Source organism: Lutzomyia longipalpis, chromosome 3 (assembly GCF_024334085.1).
Source record: "Lutzomyia longipalpis isolate SR_M1_2022 chromosome 3, ASM2433408v1".
NCBI classification, from domain to species: domain Eukaryota; kingdom Metazoa; phylum Arthropoda; class Insecta; order Diptera; family Psychodidae; genus Lutzomyia; species Lutzomyia longipalpis.
The window spans coordinates 2,714,412-2,736,142 of NC_074709.1; the positions used below are offsets into that span (position 1 = coordinate 2,714,412).

Consider the following 21,731-nt stretch of genomic DNA (forward strand, 5'->3'; position numbering starts at 1 on the left):
TTCGCCATCTGCCATTGGCAATGTGACCAGGTAAGAGACAACAGAAATTCCAGCAGTGAAAGGAAGTTTATTAATCGCAACAAAAACCCAATGCTATTGAACTTGGAGTGTTGAACAGTGGCGAAAAAGTCCTAGTCACAAAAAAAAGAGTTTCTCTAATTGATAGTGAGTTGACGACGCCTCGAGTGACACACGGTGTTCACACAATTGAATCTTTTTCAATTATAATGTGCCATTCTTGTACCAAAAAGACTCCACATGTTGTGGCTGAGGAGGTTGGCTCGTGCGGAAGTAAGAAATCGTGCGTTTACTGGAATTAATGCACACCTTAAAATATAATCATCTAATTACCAATGAGAGTGACTAGAAGAATTGGATTTCACACCATCAACTCTCGCACACTCACCTGTCATTTTTTGGGTAAAACCATCAATTTTCTTGGCCCACAGATCAATGTCTCGGGCGCGAAGAAACTGAAAGTGAAGTCGAGCGCGCAAAATTCAAGGGGAAGTTGTATATACAGCATGTGCCTCGCGTTCGAGATTATTTTGCACATTATGCGAAAAAGTCGCTCAACAAATTGCACCATCCTTTCTCTATATAAGACACAAGAGTTTTCCTCATCACAGGCTCTTTTTTTGTGCACCATTCTAATCTAAATTTCATATCGCTGAGAAAGTTGCCGCAATCATAAATTCATTCCGCCATGAGAAATGCAGAAAATATATGAAGGAGAATGTCAAAAGTGCACGAAAAGAGATTGCAATCAAAAACGTCCAAATATTGCAAGGTGATGGTGCGAAATTCTTTTTTTTTCTCCTCCAAATGTTGTATATGTTAACTAACTATTCATACATAATTTCTCTTTATACAGTCCCATATGAAACCACAAAAAGGTAAACATTTAACAACCACAAAATATTGGGCGTAATCAATGTTAGCCTAAAGCAAGATGAGTTAATAAAACTATCTACAACTAAAATGATTTATTGCAAACATTTACCACACGTTGCTTTTTTATGAGAATAATTTATTTTATTCAAAGGGAATAATTGACATGAGTTTACTTTTTAACATCACAACATAATTTCATGTAAATTTTTTCAATTGTATAATTACATTTTGAATTATTTATTAAGATTAGATGAATCAGTTTTTATGCAATATTTATGATTAATGTATTATTTGAAAATTTCTACCTATTTATTCTCATTTTCGACAAATATTTTAAGAAGAACATTATCCTACATTTAATTGTAGATAAAATTTTTTTTGACAAACTTTCAATAGTATTAGATTATTGCTCTAATTTTTTTTAAGAGTATTTTAAAAATAGTTTTTTATCAAAACAAAATAGTTTTTATTTTTTAACTTTCCTTACAAAAAAGTTAAAATATTTACAAAAGTTTTAATATCCTTAAAAATTTTTTTTTTTAATTTTTAAATTATCTTTTAAAAATGATTTAATTTATAAGAAATTTTTTATTCTGTTAGAACAAGACGAAATAGATAGAAAAGAAAATATTTTTGCCAGAATAAGCTCCATTTTTGCCAGAATAAGCGCCATTATTTTAATCTTTGAGGTCAAAAGTAATATTCTTCTTTATTCTCCTGAAATGTTTAACAATCTTATGATTACAATTAAGTTTTTCTTCTCTTGAGTGTAAAAGAATGATCTCTGAAAGCGATAAATAAATAACATGAAAAAATATCTCACTAAAGATCAAATAAAAACATTACCTATTCCGCATGAAATTGGCAAAAATACAAAAGAAATGGGTTAGTATTGCAGGGGAATGTTATTGTTGAACATTTATTTCAATATTATTTAATAGAAATTGCACAACTAATGGAAATAAGATCAATTTGAAAAAAACAGTCTAATAAAAACAATCACATTAATCAATTAAATTGATTAAATTTCATCAGATAAATAAAAATTCCAGCAATAACTTATGATCAATAAATATGTTTTATTACTTTGCATTATTTGTCTTTTTGTGATTTAGTAGTTTTACTTTCTTCGCTACTGTCTCCGTAACTTTGACCCAGAGCGCCCAGAGCTGACGATTGCGTGTTTCAAACCCTAATCTTCTATCTAGTTTTGTACCTGAAACTGGATGTTAAGTGAATTAATGAGGTGAACATGAAAATATCACGACGATTCCATTCGATTGCCATTGATCTTGAATTGAGCATTTCTTGTTGCAGACTACCGTGAGTTGTTCAATTTAAATAACATTTATGTTGGAAAAGAAAGTAATTCTCTCGAGCAAAAATAATTTAATTTAAAAGTTACGTAAGAGAAATTTTGAGAATATTTTGTTTTTACCATTCTTGTGCTTCTTATGATTTCTTTTGTCGGTTTTCATTATAAGAATCACTTTCGCTTTCTTTTTGCAAAAAAGGAAAACAAGAAGAGGTTGTAAAGCTCATGTGCAATTGTGACACAATTATCAAGATATAGTATGTACCTTACATCCCATTTAACATTCTTCTTTTTTCCCCTTTAAGCGCGTATTGTTTCGCATATAGAGGCACCATTCAGTGGGGAATGCACAGAGAGATTCGCATTTCGTAATAAGTTTGAAGCAAGAAGTGATCTTTTGACGCGCACACACGAATTGAATTAAAGTGAGAAATTTTTAGGAAATTTCCGCCAATCTCTGCATTACATTTACACACAATAATAATGAAATTTGTTATTTTTCCACGCTTCATGTCGGATTCTTCTTACCTATATTTCGCACCAAACTAAAATCCACACCATTTGTCTTGGAAATTACCTAAGAAATAAATTATTAATTAGTAAGAGCCTCACAAAACTTTCGTATATCTTTGCCTCAGTGGGTTTTGTTAATATGGTAGAAGGGTATGGGGAATGTTTCAAATGGGATTTTCAGATTTTCCTGCAAATCAATTTTATTTAAATTTTAAGGATTACATGTTTTATTATTCCTACAAAAAAATATTCATTAAGAAAAAAATCTTAATTCTTTAAAAATATGAGAATATCCTTTGACTTGGGGAAATATAAAACCATAAAATTTCCCTATATGATACAGCAGAGATTAATAAAAGATAAATGCTAATGGAATTGGCAGTTTAGTTGCTTTAAATTATGAAAATTTCACACTGTAGCGCGTTGTTTGGAGAAAAATGGTCCGTAACTGCCTGATAATGTTTGCTGCTTCATTTTTCTTAAAGCAACACTGCTTAAGTGGACAAAAAATGCAGAGCATTAGAGCGTGTCATTATTAATTGGGAAACGTCTCACAGGAGAGATCATTTATTCATATTTCTCATTCTCATGTTCATTATCGCGGATATTCCGGGGCATTTGTCTTGGGAACTTTCATTTTCATTGCCATACATACTCGAAAGTTCACAAGAATATAAAGCTCTCGAGTTGAGAGATCAATGAAATAATTTACGTTCATCGAGAGTGAGGTTGAGGGTTTTATTGTCTTCGTCTTTTTTTCTTAAGTTCGTCTGGTTCGTTTTTTTGGGTGCTGGCCACTACTTTCTTTATCCTTGAATATTACAAAACGTGATGCCCATGTAAGAGTTGGGCTCTCAAATTGCAATGGTCAGTGAAAGTGGTTGTTGCCAGCAGCAGCAGCAGCAATAAGAAGCAGCATCATGAGAGACGCCCAAGCGAGAGGAATCACCTTTTGGGTTCAATTGAACAACACAAGAAAATTATTATCAATTTATTATGTGTTGAATCACAAATTGAAGACATGGCAAAAGAGCAAAGGCAGAGGAATCAAAGTTGCTCGGCAAAAGACTTTAAGCGCGTCACAATGGGAAAGGTGTTGCAGAGCACGGCGGGTGTGCAGCAGAGCACCTTTAAACTGTGCGGAGAAATGAAATAAGATAATTGTGACTTAAGTATGCAATTATAGCTCTAAAAAGAAATTGATACACATGGAGAGAGACCATACCATTGGGTGCGCACTCTCGCAGTACCTTTCTGCACAAAATTTCTTCGCAGAGTCTTTCGCCTCTCGCGGTTATATAAGAAAATTTAGCAGAATGCGATCGCACGGATAATTTTTTGAACGTGCTAACGTGCGCTGAATGGAAGGGGCTCGTGCGAAAAGAAACGTTTACACAAAATTCTCTGTCAATGGCGATAACTCTTTTGACTCATCATAAAACTCTCCTTCCTCCAAAAAGAGATTAGAGACTTGTCTACCACGCAGAGTTGAAATTTATGTAGATTTATTTTCATATATTGAGCATTAGATAAAGTTTTATTTAGAGACTTTATTTAATTTTAAATAATTAATTTTTATACGTTTAGTGACTTATAAAACTTTTAAAAATAAAATATTAAAGGAGATTACCCTTTCTTGTATAGAAAAACCTCACAATTGATGAGATAATCTAAAAGAGAATTAAAAATATCACCTATTTATGTTTTCCGATTTATGTTTTTTTTTCTAAATTATCTGGAAAAACTGGAAAAGATATCTTGCTAAAAATTATCGATAAAATTATTGATTGACAAGATTTCCTTGGTATTTTTTAAACAGAATGCAATATATAAAAAATAATCATAATTTTTAATGAAGCTTAAATAAAGCTTTTAAAAATCAGCTGAAATTCAAAAATTTAATACAATAAAAACTCACTGTTAATCTAATTTCAAACACGATGCGAAGATAAGACGGGAAAATACGCGCTTTTTGTTCCTCTGAATAGATCATGTAAAATGAATAAAACAAAACAGTTTAATCAAGAAAATAATATAAAAATAAATGCTCAATTTCTCATAACAAAATGCTAAGAGACTTTCGCATAAATTTGTGCAAAAATTCACAGATTGCCACAATAAAGTTTGCAAAAGAAAGGTAAAGAAAAATTACTTTTCCTCCACTTCTCAAGAAGTCCATCCCAAAAATCGTGGGAACTCCTTCACTATTCCTTTTGCGAGTGTGTGTCAATTCAACTCTGTGACGACGTGCTATGTATGTATGTAGGATGTGGTTCACAAAACGTTTTTTTTTTTTTGCTAAAACATGTGATCTCTGTTAATTTTCACATCACTAACAATCTTGTAATTTCTTTGCATGCATAACATGACAAAATACCTAAATTATTGTTATATGGGCTTTTTGTATACAAAGTCAGACTCTCGCAATCAATTTGCGCCATGAGCTTCGCGAAGAAAGTGCGCTTCGTCTTCGGGTCAATGGTACCATTATGCTGAAGATTGAGCATGATGTTCGAGTTAATTCTTTTCCTATTACGCATCTCTCGCTCTCTGTTTTGGCGACAATCTCCCAGGAAGTGCCGGTGCAGAAAAACCATTGAGTTGAGTAAAAGTAATTTTTTTTATCTTTTGCATGTGGTGGGATTCCACAAAAGTTGTGAATCTTTAGAGCTTTGGGCGGGAAGTGATCTTTTGCATCGCGCAATGAAAGTGATATACTGCTCTTGTCTCCTTCATCAATCGGATGATGATGGAAAACCACTAAATGACTGAATTAATCAATTCTCAAACATAATGGTCATTACTTACTATCTCATGCTCATCAATCCACCAACGCACAAAACCTTTCACTACTGGCGGAAAAAAAGTCAAAACGAAAGAGCTTTTTTTCTCTCTTATTGCTTCAGGTCCACCGCAACAATTGAAGCAATTGACCAAATATTTGTCCCCTGTCATTAATCAAAGCGCAGGTAGGTACGGATATCCATCATTTCTTTCACCCGAAACTTTTAACGCTTTTGACGCATAAACAAGCACTTTTTTTGCTCCAAACACGCTGAATTCTTGAATGGTAATGGGAGAATTCAAGTACATGGTCAAATATCTTCAAGAGCAAGTGTTAGGCAAAAAAGAAGAATGAAATTAAAATAAAATTGTTCAAGTTATAGACAAAATGTAAGTGAAAGTCCCAATACGACGGTAAAAAGTTATGAGCCAAAATTTCAATAGAAAGGAAAAAAAAAGAATATTGTGTAAATAAATGATGGAGCAAAAAATATTATGTTAAAGTACATATAACATGAGATTGGGGAAATGTTTTTTTTTTGGAATTACTATATATAAGTAAATACCTTGCAAACTTGCCAATGTACTTTGCAAGATGTTCGAGAAAATATATTTAAATTTTAATAATCTCAGATAAGCAAGAAAAAGCCTTTTTAGAAGCTAGAATAAGAGAGAACAAGAAGCTTTTAGAAAAGCTCACGAAAAGAAATTTATTATTGATCAAATTGATGTGATTCTCAGAAGAAAAGAGATTTTTTTATCAAATTATTAAATAGATTTATAAATTGAAAGAATTTTTGAAATCAATTCCAGAATAAAAAAAATAAAGTTCTTCAAAAAGCTCTCTTATTTTCGATAAAAAAGCTTTAAAAAAATGAGATCGATTCTATCTAAAACCTTTTCTTTTCTTACAATGCGACAGTTGTAAGATTTTTGATGTTTTGTAAAATATAAGATTTTGACAGTTTTTTTTCTTTATTTGTGTTATAAAAGAGAAAAATGCTTTTAATAAAATCTTTAAGAATTTTTTGATCAATGATTTCTCTTATTGTATGAAAATAGATCGATTAGAAACGCCAACTGTCAAAAACTTGCAATTTATAAGAAAATGTAAGATTTTTTATACAGAATCCACTTCTTATCTTTTAAGCTTAATTATGAGTCAAAAAGCTCTTTAAAAGCTTTCCTATTAACTACATTTTCAATCAATTTCAATATACATGCATTTATTTCAAATAAAACGGCGAGTTTCTGCTGCAATATGCTAATCTCTTGATCCAATTTGAAGAGATCACAGCTCTGGCCTGTTTCGGAGCACAAGATGATCTCTCGATCTACCCAGTTCACGTGCGATATAACCCATGCAATTAAACACAATATGATTTCATTTCAACACACAACGCTTCGATGAATTTTTCGTGTGCATTTAATTTACATCTCTTTTCTCTATACAATATTATTATATGTACAATTTCTGCGAGAGAGAAAATTTCTAGCCTCTTTTCACGAAAAAAAAGAGTGATACCAAACACTGAAGAGCGAAAAAATATCGACTTTGGTACACTAATTCTATCCGCTTCAGTTACACACTCGATTTTTCTTTCCCTCTTCAACACACCATTGGTTAATCGATGGAATTTCTCGAAGATCACGTTAAACAATTAAACATGGAATTACTTAGTAACTACGCTGTTTATCTCCCTCATCGGAATTTTCTTCTCACTTTTACATTTTTTTTCATCATTCTTTTATAAATACAACCCTTGGTGTTTTATGTGTGGGATATGCTCGACGTAGTCTCACTATTCGATGCTCTCTCTATCGGAGCTTGTCGCCATATTTTACGGATCCGCGACCCGCAGCACGCTCCATGTTTGTGCTGGCTGACACAGAGGAGTCGCGAAAGTGGGCATGAGGCCTCTGGCGCTTTCGGGACTCCTGGGCCTGAGGTTTGCTCAGACTGCTGTAGCTGTAGCTGGACGATGGTGCTCGTCTACTCTTCTCCACGGCCGTCTCAAAGTCAACTTTAACAGGGGTATGAGGGGTGGTACTCGTACGCTTCTTCTCCATTAGGAAGGCAGGTGGGGCTGGGGAGGATACCGGAGATGGAGACGGCATTTTTGGTTGGATATTGATGAAGGGCACTGCACTTGCCTGCAACTTCTTCATCGAATACTTCTTATGCTCCTTCATCTTGATGGGTTTCTCGAGCTCCACCAGGGAATCCGAGGGATTCTCGTGCACATGGTACTTCACAAATCCATCCTGCAATGGATCTTGAGTACTACTTGGAATGATCTTTTCTTCCTCCTTAATCTCCACTACTGGCTTTAGCGTTTCCGTCTCCGACTGCAACTTTGACCCTTCGATTGGCTTAAACTTGGTCGGAGTTGGGTAGTGACTGTAGCTCCCCTTGAAAATATCGTCAACTGGGGCTGATGACTTGTTCTTCTGTCGTCTCTCCTTTTGCCTCTTCCGTGAACTGCCTGAATCACTGTGTACGGTCTCAAAGAAAAATTCTGGATAATTCGGACGTTCAGTTGTTGTGACACTACGGGAAGGAGTTCGGGTTGGGGTTCTCGTAGGTGGTGATCTGGTACTGGATCTAGCAGGAGCACGGGTTGTTGGTGATGACCATGTAGAGGAAACTGAGTAGTTCTCAACTGAAACTGATGGAGATGGACGCCATGCGCTTGGTGTTGGGGATGGGCTTACAATTATTTCATTTTCCGTTGTATCAATCACAATAGGAGCCAATGTGCTAACAGTCTTCTTCTTTTCTGTATTATCCAGGGATGAAAATAGGAAACTACCAGAAGCAACATCGCCAAAAACTTCCTTAAGTGGCTTTATTGTTGGACTGCTACTAGATGGCTTGGTAAATTGGTAAACTGTATACTTTGGCTTCTTCGTATCCTTATCGATGATCTCCTTCATCACAAAGTCCTTAATAGGGATAATGCGCTTTTCGTATTGCACTTGCTTGCCAATTGGTAGCTGCATTACGTCCGTATGGAGACTGCTAACAGGGAAGGATTGAGTCATTTCTCCACCGGATGCTTTAAGATCGTCAAACCCGGAGAAGCCTTTGAAACCATTTAGGGTGCTCTTGACACTGCTCTCCATAGGGATCCATCCATTTTCCCCAGCAAGATCAAAGGGACTCTTGTAGGTTGTTTTAATAGTAAAAAGATGTTTAGGCTTGGTTTCTTTGAAGGATTGCTTGAATTCCGAAATCATGGCATCTTCGGCTTTCTGTTCTTCTTGCTTCTCAATTTGCCGTAAAATATTTTCCGGTACAAGGCTTGGTTTCTCTGATGTAGCATAGGATGCAAAGCTATCTGAAGATTGCATTTCACTCAGGGTTGATGGGAATTCAAAGCCAGGTGGGGGTGGTATTCTTTTGCCTGTATCATCGTAGTGGTAGTGCTCCTCAGTGTGGGTATCGTGATTGGGAAAGTCACTGAGGCCTTTGATCTCAGTTGTTGCGGAAAAGTCAGGTTTGAAGTCGTCGGGTTTGTAGAAACTCTTTAAGTCCGCATCGGGTTTGTAGTAGCTCTTTAAGCCTGCGTATGATGTTCCTCTGATGTATTTTGGTTGGGTGATTAGTAGACGCTTTGGACGCCTGAATGGATCCGTAATTACGTGCTTAACAACCTTGGCACCTTCGGACATTGACTGGAAGAAACTGCTGAAGGGGTCATGATGTGTGGGGAAGAGCTGCCTCCGTGGGCGTACGGGTTTTGGCATATACTTTGCCCATGGATCCCTTCCGCCTACTAACTCTCCAGGGGGTAGTTTGTAGTTTGGACTTCCAAATTCATATCTCTTGAGGGCCCCAACCTGGTTCCTACAGCAGAGCGGTTTCCCGCCAAAAAGAAAAGAGAGAGGAAGAAAGTCAAATTGAGTGCTTTCGAGGAATTTTTTTTCGAATCTTTGCATTTATATATTATTTTTATATATATCCAAACAGGGCTCTCCACAGCAACTGAAGAAAGTGAAAGCACTTTGGTCTTTCTTTTTCGGAGGTCTTTAACTCCCAAAAACTTTTTGTGTTCCATCGCACACGATGTAGGAGATTGTATGATTACCGCTTACGTAAGGTACACAATTTATTATTCACTGAATCCCCCAAAAGCAAAAAAAAGCACAAAGCAAAGAGTTCGAGATTGGATTGCACACATGGTTCAGTTTTTTGGGTAACACTCACCCCTTGACGATGGTACGATCACAGATAAATACAAGAAGAAGGGGCACCACAGCATAAAGCCTCAGCTACAAATAGAGAACAACACACAAAATTTTTAAGAAAGTTGTTTTGAGGCACTTGTTGGTCAAGATCAATCCACACAGAGGAAGGAAAAAAGGAACACTCACTGTTTTCAATGGCAACATCACACCAACGCAATAGAGACACAAGAAAATTCTTCAACGGATAATCCCAAAATGCAACGATCCTCCACTTGCAACTACAATCCACCGTTTGATGGGCATCTTGTGCCTTTGCTGCACTTTTATAATTGAATCACTCCACTGATTCTCTCCCCCATCCCAATGGCAAATGCAGTGTTTAGCTTGCAAGTGCATTTACACGACCATCGACCATTGCGAATTAAACGTGCGGCTTACAGCACAAACTTCCATTTACAATCAATACACGCGTGCCAGCCAATGTGTCTCGAGTGCCTATGCACAGAAAAGCTCAATCCGGGAAAGTTGCACGCACCCAGAGCTATATTTTCACACTCAAATATGCTCAATGCACTGTGAGGAGAAGTTCAAGGTGTTGGTCATTGCGAGACGTTATGCAGGCCTGCACAACCAAGACACGAATGCATTTACATGAAGAGGAATACAGTTGAAGTCCACATCAACGAACAATCGGATGTACTACTCTCGCGTATTAAAAATAATGCGCGAGAGTAGTACATCCGATTGTTCGTTGATGTGGACTTCTACTGTACCTGCATACATTTTCCGTTCACAATTTCCGTGAACGTTTCTCCTGATTCCTAATGCAGCATCCGGAAAAGTTAATTTTTACATGATTTTCATCCCAGGACATCTCTCATTAAACTTCCGAAAATTACAAAATATTTTTCCCATTTTTCCACATGGAAGTGATATATAATTTCACGGTTCATTTGCAACATTTGTAAATTAATATCAATGCCCTCGTGCAAAAATTGGCATTGCAGTTTTGATTGGATAATACATTTATTGCGCATTCATTAATGCGAATTTAATTTTTGATTAGCAATCAAGAAGAAATTAATGGATTTTCCAAAAATCATTTGATTCCATATTCATTGCACACAAGGAATACAAAGTCAGGCAATAAATCATTTCTTTTTAGGAGGGCAATGCCCTCGAGAAAATCATAATTTTCTCATTATGAGATCTACGGAAAATTTATTATTATAATTTCCATTCAGCGAGGAAAAATCCAATGAATGATGATTGATTTTGTTTTTTTTTATTGTCAAGAAATTAGTCCATTTTCGTTTAAATTTTTATATAAAAAATATTTTTAATAGTTCCTGAAAAATTCTCTTTAGAGTTATGTCCTTTTAAAATTCATCCATTCAATTTTATTTCCTATTTTTTTTTTATTTTATTTTATGTCTAGAGTTTTCTTATTTGAGCTAAATATTATTTTATAAATAAAACTTTAAGATAAAGAAAAGAAGAAAAATCTCTAATAAAAACTTCTTTGTAAAATAAAATAATTTAACCTTTCACTTTTATATCAAATTTCCTTTTCATTTTTCAAATTTTTCCTTAAAAATATGTTTTAATAAATCAAACTCTTTAGAGATCAAAGCAATTAAATAAAAAAAAAGATTAAATGATACATTTACAAATCATATAGGCACACAAATTCTCTATCAACCACCTGTTCAGGTACATTAATTTAACAAAAAGCATAAGATACCAATTTAATGTTTTCATCATCAACAATCAGGGCAATTTTCCCTTTCTTTTTTCTCTCTCTGTAAATGAACCAATAAATATGATTGTATTTTTAATGCACTCTATGCGATGATTCTATGCTGTTTCGCCCGACATTCAAACGACAGTGAAAATCAGAGCAATAAATTGAGTAGTAGCAGAAGAAAAAATGACTTTGTTCATTTTGCCACAAATTGGCACAAATCGCTCCGCAAAGTGGTTGCGTTTTCTTGAGAGGCGTTTTGGCGGAAAAATCAGCGAATGAAATGAATGGAACTGTTTTGTTGTGAATTGAAGAAAAGTGGAAAGCACACCAGATGGCAAAATGAAGAAAGTAAAAATGATCCGCGTCCAAAAGCACATGAAATCCTCGCATTGGGAGGGGAGGGGAATTTTGCACAATTATTGTCACTTGAGCAATTCGATGTTGAAGTCGATGGTGGTACAATGAAAGAAGAGATGAAAGTCAATGTCTTTGGGTTGATTTTTTGCACTTTTTCGTACCTTCCATCTGCGTGAAGAGATTGTGTGGTAATCTCAGTTGGTAAAAAAAGCTTCATGACCACCTTCCTATGGCTTGTTTTTGCTTCAAATCTCCTTTACTCATCACGAATTATTTCTTTTGAGCTTTTTTTTTTGCATCAGCAGCAGGTGTGCGAGGAAAAGTTCTGTAATTTTTAACTCCTCCATCTCATTCATCAGACACTTTTCCCATTTCCGGTGAAACAGGTGAATTTTTGTGAATTAGCACGCGCAATCAATGGTCATGTGGTTCACGCATTGACGAATTTAGAAAACAATTATGTTGTACGTTTAAATTTCCAAAGAAGTCTCCCTGTGGCACTTTTACTTTTCACGCCCTCTCGTCCAAAATGAAAAACAATATAGCACGGTGTTTGAATTTGGTGGAAAATTAATGCGTGCGACATAGGCAAAAATTTTTCTTCCAATTAAGCGTTACGAATACTTTCAACATGGATTTTTTTGCGGTTCATAGACACTTCCGAAGGGCTCACGCAAGAATGGTATTTTGAAAGAGAAAAAAAAAAGAAAAATATTGCTACAAGAAATCATCAAAAAAAAACCAATTAAAACATTATTGATGTTGGGATAAATATATAGCTTCACCATCATGTTATAAGTCAAGGTCAAGGATCTAATATTAAAAACAAAATCTTCTTTAAATTAATATAATATTTTTTTATATTTTTTTTAGAGCAAAGAAACAGCAAATTGCTTAAAATTTTATTGAAAAAAAAACCAAACCCTCCCACCCAAAATACAACCCCATAAAACTTTGTTACTTTCTACGACCGAGAGCCGGTAAAAATATTTTACATGAATTGCAATAAAAATACATAATACACGCACCGAATAGCCGCGAACTTGAACTTTACATTTCCCTGTCTAAAACAATTTATTGGAATATTAAGCTTTACGATTAATGCGTGTTAAATGAGATTTGAAATTATCTTGCGCTAATCGGTAATGAAACCGCGTGAAAATATTCATGGAAAAAACGCCAGCACGTAGGCAACACGCTGAAAAGTTATAGGGGAATGTGGGGCAATGGTTGTATTTTCTGTTGTTGAGAAAGAATCTTTATTTAATTTATTATTAATGTTTTTTGCTTTAAAGATTTTTTTCTTACGCTGTTTCTTTTCTTTCTAAAGAACTTTATACAAAGGCTAATATAGGAATCTTTAATTTTGAAATCCTATTAAAAATGATTCCATAACGATCTCAAGATCTTGTAATTCTATCTCAAACATTTTGGGCCAAAATCTTTAAAATTTCACAAGAATTTAAATTTTCTTAAGAGAGATAATGTAATCTCTTAAAAATTGATATTAACGAGTCAAAATAATTTAAATTAAAAATTTCTTTTAATCTTCTACTTCTTTTTGCCCTTACTAGGCTCTAGTTGAATGATGCATCTGGATACAAACACTAAAAATTCACAACAAAACCCAAAAAAAATATCGCAAATTGATAAGAAAATCGATAAAACCAATAAATCAATTTATTTCTTTAAATAAATTCACATAATTTTACAAAATCAGTGAACCACCTAATGGCAAAAGTTTGACTAAAACTTAACGTTAGGAGTGCACAGCTGAGACTGCGGAAGATTTCTGCGGTTCCAGAATGCAGCATGAGGTGAATGCGCATTTTTTTTTGTCTTTTGTGCCCAAAGTGGGAATACCGCAGATAAGTGTATAGAAAATATCATCGTGGTGAGAAAAAGTAAAGAAAAAATATTCATTTGCTGAAAGGCACCGCGAAATTGGTGGGAAAGAGACCATGAAAAATTTTCAGCAACTTCGAAATCAAATATTTTCTTCGCCATTTCTCAAACCATCTCCCTGCAATCTCGCACGAAATTTGGCCAAGGTACGTGAATTTGTGCAAGAACTGGACGAAATATGATTAATTTAAATATTTCACACTTTATGGGGATTATTAAAGCCCATTTTTTGTTAAGCTCTCTGGTTTAACCGCGCAAAGTATTTAGCAAAAGTATGCCAAATTGGACTCTATAAACTTAAGTGTAGCGATTATAATCTGTGAAGAAAATGGAGAAATCACAAATTCCCTTTAAACAAACAAAAATATTAGCAGAATTTTAGCACAGTCCTGTGATTTTATGAAACAAAACTTTTTCCTATATAAAGTTCCATTACAGATTTTTTTACAAAAAAAAATTTTTAGGAAAAATGTATACGATTTTTTTTATTCAGTGGATGTCCTTTCATTCGCAAAATACTAATATCCTTTCTTATTTTTCTCTTTCTTATATTTAATCAAAATAAAAAAAAATATTTTAAAGATTTTTTATAAAATTCATTATTGAGCAGGTTAACATTTTGCTGAAGAAATAAATTAAAATTCATAAATGTCTTTATTCTCCTCCTCAGTGTTGCAATTTTTTCAAAATTGAAAGTTATTCTAATGCTTAAAAATTTTCTATTTTATCCTCCGATGAGTTCTCTCGATAATCTCAAGAACTCGATGATAGGGGAGATTAGCCTAAATCTGTTCTTGCGGTTCTTGCAGATTAAAAAAAATTAATGAAAAAATACTTAAACTTCTTAATAGAAAAATTTAAACAGCACAGAACATTCCCCTTACTAATATGAATTCTATAATTCTGTTCGAATAGAAATCACAGCTAAAATTAATTAGGATTCAAAAGAGGTTTGCATAAGAACATTCATCCTCATATCCTTTTTAATGTTTAGAAGACACTCACTATCCTCAAAAATAAATCCTTGATCCAGTTTTTTTTAATAGGATTTTTTTTATTTTAAAAGGATAATGAAATATTAAGGATAATTCATTAAGAAATACAGCAGCACTTTGCAAAGTCTTTCGGCACTTAATGAAGATCTCTTTTTCTCAAAAGATCGGCAAAACAATTAATTGTACGTGCTTCAAGTCTCCAAAAATACCATTAAAAGTGAATGTATTCATGCAAATTGTCGATGACTGCCTAAATTATTTCGATGAAGTGCTCCGATGGCAAAAAAATCCCTCTCTCGCACAGGGTCAATAAACATCATTCTCTCAGGTAGAAAAAATATGCAGCGCTATATGCTACAAAAAAAAGCTCATTTTGGTAAGATTAGCGCCACAAGTGGGCTGTGAGGAAGAGAGGATCTCTTGATGTGGTCACTAAGTGGGCATACGCTGTGTAAATGTAGCAGAAAATATATCATTTTGTACGGAAGTGGCTGGAAGAGGGGTCCACATCGTGTTGGGTAATCCAGTGAGAAGTGAAAGGACTCTTCTGCATACAATTCCACAATTTTGTGACAGAGTTCATTCACTAATATTCGGTTTGTTGTGTAAGATCACAAAATTGCTCCCCCACCCGAAGGTGCCATTGTTTCTTTTTTTGGGAGAACCCCACCTTTGGCAAAGTGATCAAGCTACTGCTGATCATATCATATGGGATGATTTTTTGAGATCAATTTTTTTTGTTGTTAAACTATCTCGCAAAAGAGCTTTCAATGTGGAAATGTGATTTGTGTGGTGGATGATTTTATGGGCGGGAGTGGGTATCGTGCATCGGCTGCACGGCATACGCTCGATGGTAGGGCCCGCGGAATTTGATATGGTGTACACGTTTTTATGTGGCGCCTTTTGAGCACAATTTTTGCTTTTATTCTGCAGCGAACGAGAAAAAAAAGATCACCACGGGAGAATGGTCGTGAGTGAGTGAGAAATATCTTATGGATCTCTTCTGTGCGTTGTGTGGTGCTCACTCAAGGGGAATGTGGTATAAAAGAAAATGCAATATTATTTTGGTCATCATAAGAAAAAGATCACCCGTACGATCAGGATCCTTGAGATTTTGGGGACTCATCTCTCGAGAGATTTCACACATATAACACAATGGTTTCCCGCCTCTGGGTAAGGATTGCGGATATATATTTACTTCTTGCTCGTGCACACACTTTTGCTAACGGTGCGATTGATTCTCCACGTGTGATCCTCCTCGCAATCATCCTGTGATCTTCGCCTCAATCAATCATCTTTACCGAAGAGCTTTACCAGGAAGATCAACGATAGATTTTTCTTTTTAAAAAGTGTGTAAAAAGTGTCCTTGTGAAGTGAAATAAATTGAAAGATCTTTGATCTCTGAAAAATGTATCGTGATGATCGTGCTGAGGATCAGTGAAAATACTTTTCATCTCACCATTTACCCTATATATTTATTATTATTACAAAAGTGTGTGCAACTGCGAGAAAGTGAATGCGTCGATAAGAAACGAAAATGCATTTTAATGTGTTTGAACAAATAATAAAAAGCAATCATTTCTCTTAATTAATTACTCTTCCAGACCGTTGCAGTTGTTCTCATCTCTGGCGTACTGCTGTGCAGTGCTGGTGGCAAAGGCGGTGGCGGTGGCAAGAAATACATCCTCCACGTACCCTTCCACATTAAGCATCACCATCACACCCACACAATTGTCAAGCACGTCCACCACAAAGTTCCTGTGCACACGGAGTACAAAGTGATCGGCTACACGTACGACGATCACGGCAACGGTGGCCACGGGGGTGGCCACGGGGGTGGTCATGGGGGTGGCCATGGTGGATTCGGCGGAAGTGGGCATGGTGGTGGAATTGGGGGTGGTTTCGGCGGAAGCGGATGGGCATCCAGTGGCCACGGCGGAGATTTCCACTTCGGTGGCAGTGGCGGAGACTTTGGACACTCAGGCGGTGGTTTTGGGCATCATCACTAAAGGTGCACAAGGAGTGCGGTACCCCCATGGGGTTCACACGTGAAGGGCCACCAAAGAAGAAAGGGCTCTCCCTCCACCCAAGACAAAAGAGATTATTTAGCGAATGCCGTGCGTCCGATCAAGTGTCCAATGTGCCTCCATTTGTATTATGAAGAAAACCTAGTCCAAGAGATGAGAAAGCGATCGCCAGGAGCACCCAACTTTTCCACCTTCATACCTCTCCAGACCCTCTATCTTCTTTCAATCTCTATAATCTTCTTCAGCAATATTCTTCAAGTGATCTTCAACATCTTATCTTCAACATCTTATCTTCATCATGCAGTGCTTCTTCATTTTTGGCTGAAAGGCCGCATCTCTTCCGCCTTCACCCATCCAAAATGATCTTTTTTGTTAACTATATTTGTAGGAGAACTAATAAGCGACAAAATGACTTTGTTGATACATTGTGTAAGGAATTTTTTTTATTTGTAAAAAAAAAAAGAAAATAAATAAAGAAATATCTGAAAAGATCGCGTGTATGGATTTCTTGTTAAACTTGAGGGGGGCTTTCGCGATGCGTACTTACAAGGAAAGTAAAAGTTTGAAAACTTTCAATCAAATTGAATTAGAATGTGATTTGAGAGGCCTTTTTTTCTCACTCAGACCCTCCATCCAATGGACCATGGGCTCTTAATGGAAAGGTGTGTTTGTACTTTCATTGAGAGAGTCACAATTTAGATGAACCATCTCAATTGAACTTCCCTGTAATAATTTTCTTTATTCATTTCTTAGATAATAATTGTAACAAATATTGCAAAATGTGTGTAATCACTTTTGTGGGTACAAAATTACAATCAATAAATACGCGCTCAACATAGCGAAAGGTTGCAATGTATATAATGCTAAATCTATTATAAGAATTTCTTCTGGACCTTGTGCTTCCGGACACGCCTTCGAATCTCGCTGAGTTCTTTCAGTGGCACCTTGGAGCCGTATTTGGTGATCACGCTCTTGGGCTTGGTTGTTAGGATGTTATCAAAGTGGGAGAAGTCATCAGTCTCCATTGCCTTTGCCGCTTGGAACTTTGGTCCGTGCTCATCCGAACCGGATGATGACATATACCACACAGGATGTTTGCTGGTGGTTTTTATTGGGACAGCAATGTCCTCCTCTCCTGCTGATGGGAAGTAATGCAATTGGTGGCTGTAGCTTGTTGATGTCACCGACATGGGGGTGGTGTACTTTGGCATATCATAATTGTCTGGTGGATGCTTTGGTCCTGTGTGTCCAAAATTAGTTGTGTAGCTTGATGTGTGATCTGGAGGTCGATACTTTGTGGAAGGACGCTCAAAGACTGGCTTAACAGATGGTGGTCGATCGAATATTGGCTTTGCCGATGGACGATCATAGACTGGCTTGTAGGCCTCGTAGTATTCCGTCACAGCCGGTAGAGGATTCTTCGGGTATTCTTCATCACTTCCATACTCATATGAATCATCTAGGCCGGAATGGTGTGAGTAGGTTTCCTGGATATCTGTATCCTCCATTGGATCCCTCGGTGGAAGTGGTGCTACAGGAATAATTTGTGGTGGCTTTGCATGCCATGGAATGCCAACATCCAAGCTTGCAGCAGCAGCAGCACTAGGTCCTGTCACTGGATCATAAATGGAACCATGATGAATTGGTCCTAGATTGAATGTAGGCTGTAGGTGCGACTCGTGCCCCATATGATGATGATGTGGCATCATGTGCATAGGGACTCTGTGATAGTGATGCTTGTAGATGGTCCTCGTGTGGATGTGCTTCTTCACAATCTCGGGTACATGGATCTTCACATGATGTCTGAAATACAAACCAAAAAAAAGTATTTAAGCCACTATTTTCTTTCTTTAATGAGTTTTAAAATAAAAAAAATATTTCCTCTTCAGACACAATAGTTGTTGATTAATTTTTTTTCTTAAGTACAAATTGCAGGGAAGGTGATGAAATAGCTTTGTGTCGAAAAAATTAAATATTAATAGCTTCAATTTGCTACAGATTAAGTAACAGCGAGTTAAGAAGTTTGATTATACAACAAACGCACCAAACAATAAACAAACGCATATAAATCTTTTTTTTCTGAATTTTCCTACAAATTGAGGAGAAACTTTCATTGCCAATTTTTTTTTTAAATTAAATATTTTTAAATTGTTATATAAGAGATTCGAAAGATTCTTTTTATTGTTCAGAATTTTTAATTGAACAAACGAGCACATCTGAGTAACTAGGCTAACCAAAAATTAAGGAATTTCAAAGGAAACATTCAATTGACAATTACTCGGGCTGTGATTAATAATTCTTTTTAAATACAGCTCTGGAAAGAAACATTTCTCACCTTTTCAAAACATGCAAACTTTTGAAAATCGATCACACCATTATTTTTTGGCCGCCATTTTAGTGAATCAATGCGAATTATCTATTTTTAAATTTTCCTTACAACCACTTGTTTATCGGCTTCTAGTACACCGATTTTAACAAATAAACTATCTTTAGAAAGGCAATTGAATATCCTTTTCTAATCTGGTAGATTTGTGAATAACGGTCAAACGGTTCAGGTGTGGCAGCCACTTTAGTGAAACTAGTTGTTAATTAATTACCTAGTTGTTATCTTACATTAAAAAACTCTGATTAAAATAAAAGGTTAAAGAGTCTCTCTATCTTTAAAAAAAAAAAACTCTCACTAATATCCGACAGGAACGATTTTTTTTTTTTGGTTCTTTAGGTCAATTTTCACCACCTAGATTTGAGTTTCTACTGATTCTATTTGGCTAAAATTGAATTCAAAGTATTCATAATTGCCTTAATCCTCATTTTTTTTTTAAATTTTAAAATGAATAAATAATTCGACTTAAAATAAAACTGTTGTAAAAAAAAACACCCCCTTTCAACTTTAGCATAAACCATAAATTATGTAACCGCCTGTATGGTTAGAATAACCTGTGGAAAATGAGCGGAAAAGCTTGCTTTGCATAGTAATTCTTCAATGAATATGTCATGATAAAAGTTATTTAATTAATTAATTTTTTAATTAACGATATAAATCAATATGGAGCCGCTTGATGAAGCACCACTTGCTTAGAAATTGAAAATAGCAAGTTTCTTTTACGCTTTATAAAAATTATGTTCATAAAGTTATTTATTTGATAAAATATTCCTTTTCAGACGATTTTTCCTTTTACGAATTTTAGAAGAAAAATAAATAAATAAAGAAAAAAAAACAAATAAAATCACGGGCGCGTAACTGTGGGGAAAGGCCTCCCAGGTGAGATTTCTAGATCAGTGATCAGTGAAGCCTCCCGTCACAAGTGCTTTGGGAATCAATATATTGTGAAAAAGAAATTCACCACATTCATTGGTTCATTGCATCTCAAAAGCTTGGGTGCGTGCAAAGAAAATCTCTTTTAGCGCCACAGTTCTCCTGAACCCATTCGAAAATATATTTACTCGTAGCTATGCGGCCATGACCATGACCATGTCATTATATTCGGTTGACGCGATTTAATTTTAGGCATCTTGACTCCGGGTGAACTGTGTAATTGGCATCTAAACTGAATTTCTCATTTATTTTATTTATTTAACGTATACGCAATTTTCACTCACCTATCTTTTGAATTGCCAGCATTAATGGTAACTCCCATGGTGAGGAGGAGAATCCCTGAAGAAAGTACCCTCAAGATTGTCATGATTAAGCAGCGTGTGTAGGGGTGGCTTTAGTTGTGAAGGAAAATCAGGTGAATTTTGCGGGAAATTCAGGTGATTTCTTTCGCGCGAGGACTCTCTGCGTTTCACTTTCCCGCGCACTCTATCACATTCGATTTAAGATCGAAGGTTTCAAATTAATTAGTTTGATCTAATGATGTTTAAGCACTATACGCGTGGTACTCCGCGCACTTTGCCACAAAGACACTTTGCGGAAATGGGGCCCCGAAAAAAAACACTCTGTTCACGCAGGTACCTATATATTTAGTCCGGATCTAATTGAGCACCGTCCGGGAGACACCGCGAAACAGCTGAGAAGCTCTCGATGGAATGATGATGGCAAAGGCAGCAAGACTCAGCGAATAGTGATTCTGGAGTGCAGTCATTCGAGCATAGAGGCATCGTATTTATATGATGCCCCCAGACTGCGCGAAGTGCATGGGTTTTGATTTCATTTTCAGGCGCACAAAACAATTGAGAGATCTTCTTGTTTGGAGCGCATTTTAATGGGTTCGCCAACTTAGAGAGAGAGAAGCTCACTCCTAACCACGGACCATTCGTGCGAAGAAAATTCGATTTTCAACAGACATCCCCAACCATGTTAAGGTCTTGCACCCATGGGCTCTGCAGTATATGGATCGAAAGTGAATTTGACATGCGCTGGATACTGTTTGATACATTTTTGCAAGCTACTAGTGTTACATTTTACATATATAGCAAAAAGCCTCATCAGTAGCACAGTTTCCAATAATTTCTGCTAATTGATGGCTTTTCCTTCATCATTGATTGGAAAACACACTGTAAGATGCTGTATGAGGCTGTAGAGAGATTTTATTTATTTTATTTATTTATATTCATTTAAATGTTGCACTTTCATTGGTGGGAAAAATAATACAAACTGCAGTAGGACAAGATATAGGTATCAATGGAAAATTTTAAATACAATTTTCACTTTATTTCACACACTTTTGTAGAGATTATGTCGTAAAAAAGTGAGAAAATTGTAACAAGTGACAAGGAAATATTATTGTGATAATTAATTTTAAAAGAAAAAAATCTTCATAAGACTATATGAATAAATTAGACAATATGATTCGAAATGATTTAAAGATTTTTTTTCTCGATTTTCTTTGTGCATTATTTGCTTATTTTAAACATGTTAAAATTTATATGTAGTGCATAAAAATATATAGCAATAATAAAAAAAAATATTGCTCATATATCATGTCATCACCACAAAGGAGAAAACATAGGTATGTATACATAAGTAAGCATAAAATTGAATAAAATTAAACAAAATGGAA

At 35.5% G+C, this 21,731-nt stretch overlaps 6 protein-coding genes across 9 annotated transcripts in view; 4 read left to right on the plus strand and 2 right to left on the minus strand.

Annotated features, from left to right (window-relative positions):
* Positions 1–21,731, plus strand: part of LOC129794093 (GPI mannosyltransferase 3) — a 1,193,052-nt gene that overhangs the window by 545,198 nt on the left and 626,123 nt on the right. The window lies entirely within an intron of this gene.
* The window catches only part of LOC129794120 (cytoplasmic tRNA 2-thiolation protein 1), a 1,132,104-nt gene that overhangs the window by 484,250 nt on the left and 626,123 nt on the right, over positions 1–21,731 (plus strand). The window lies entirely within an intron of this gene.
* LOC129794129 (plasma membrane ascorbate-dependent reductase CYBRD1) overlaps positions 1–21,731 on the plus strand; it is a 1,128,201-nt gene that overhangs the window by 480,347 nt on the left and 626,123 nt on the right. The window lies entirely within an intron of this gene.
* On the minus strand, positions 6,889–9,996 carry LOC129794077 (uncharacterized). Its single transcript, XM_055834681.1, has 3 exons — positions 9,884–9,996; positions 9,717–9,781; positions 6,889–9,356 (listed from the first exon to the last, which is right to left on the minus strand). Exons 1-3 carry the CDS (start codon positions 9,899–9,901, stop codon positions 7,325–7,327), a joined length of 2,115 nt encoding a protein of 704 aa, XP_055690656.1. The 5' UTR covers positions 9,902–9,996; the 3' UTR covers positions 6,889–7,324.
* On the plus strand, positions 15,766–17,219 carry LOC129794175 (keratin, type I cytoskeletal 9-like). Its single transcript, XM_055834826.1, has 2 exons — positions 15,766–15,874; positions 16,306–17,219. Exons 1-2 carry the CDS (start codon positions 15,857–15,859, stop codon positions 16,708–16,710), a joined length of 423 nt encoding a protein of 140 aa, XP_055690801.1. The 5' UTR covers positions 15,766–15,856; the 3' UTR covers positions 16,711–17,219.
* On the minus strand, positions 17,402–20,968 carry LOC129794121 (uncharacterized). The gene is made up of 2 exons (XM_055834752.1): positions 20,329–20,968; positions 17,402–18,531 (listed from the first exon to the last, which is right to left on the minus strand). Exons 1-2 carry the CDS (start codon positions 20,409–20,411, stop codon positions 17,601–17,603), a joined length of 1,014 nt encoding a protein of 337 aa, XP_055690727.1. The 5' UTR covers positions 20,412–20,968; the 3' UTR covers positions 17,402–17,600.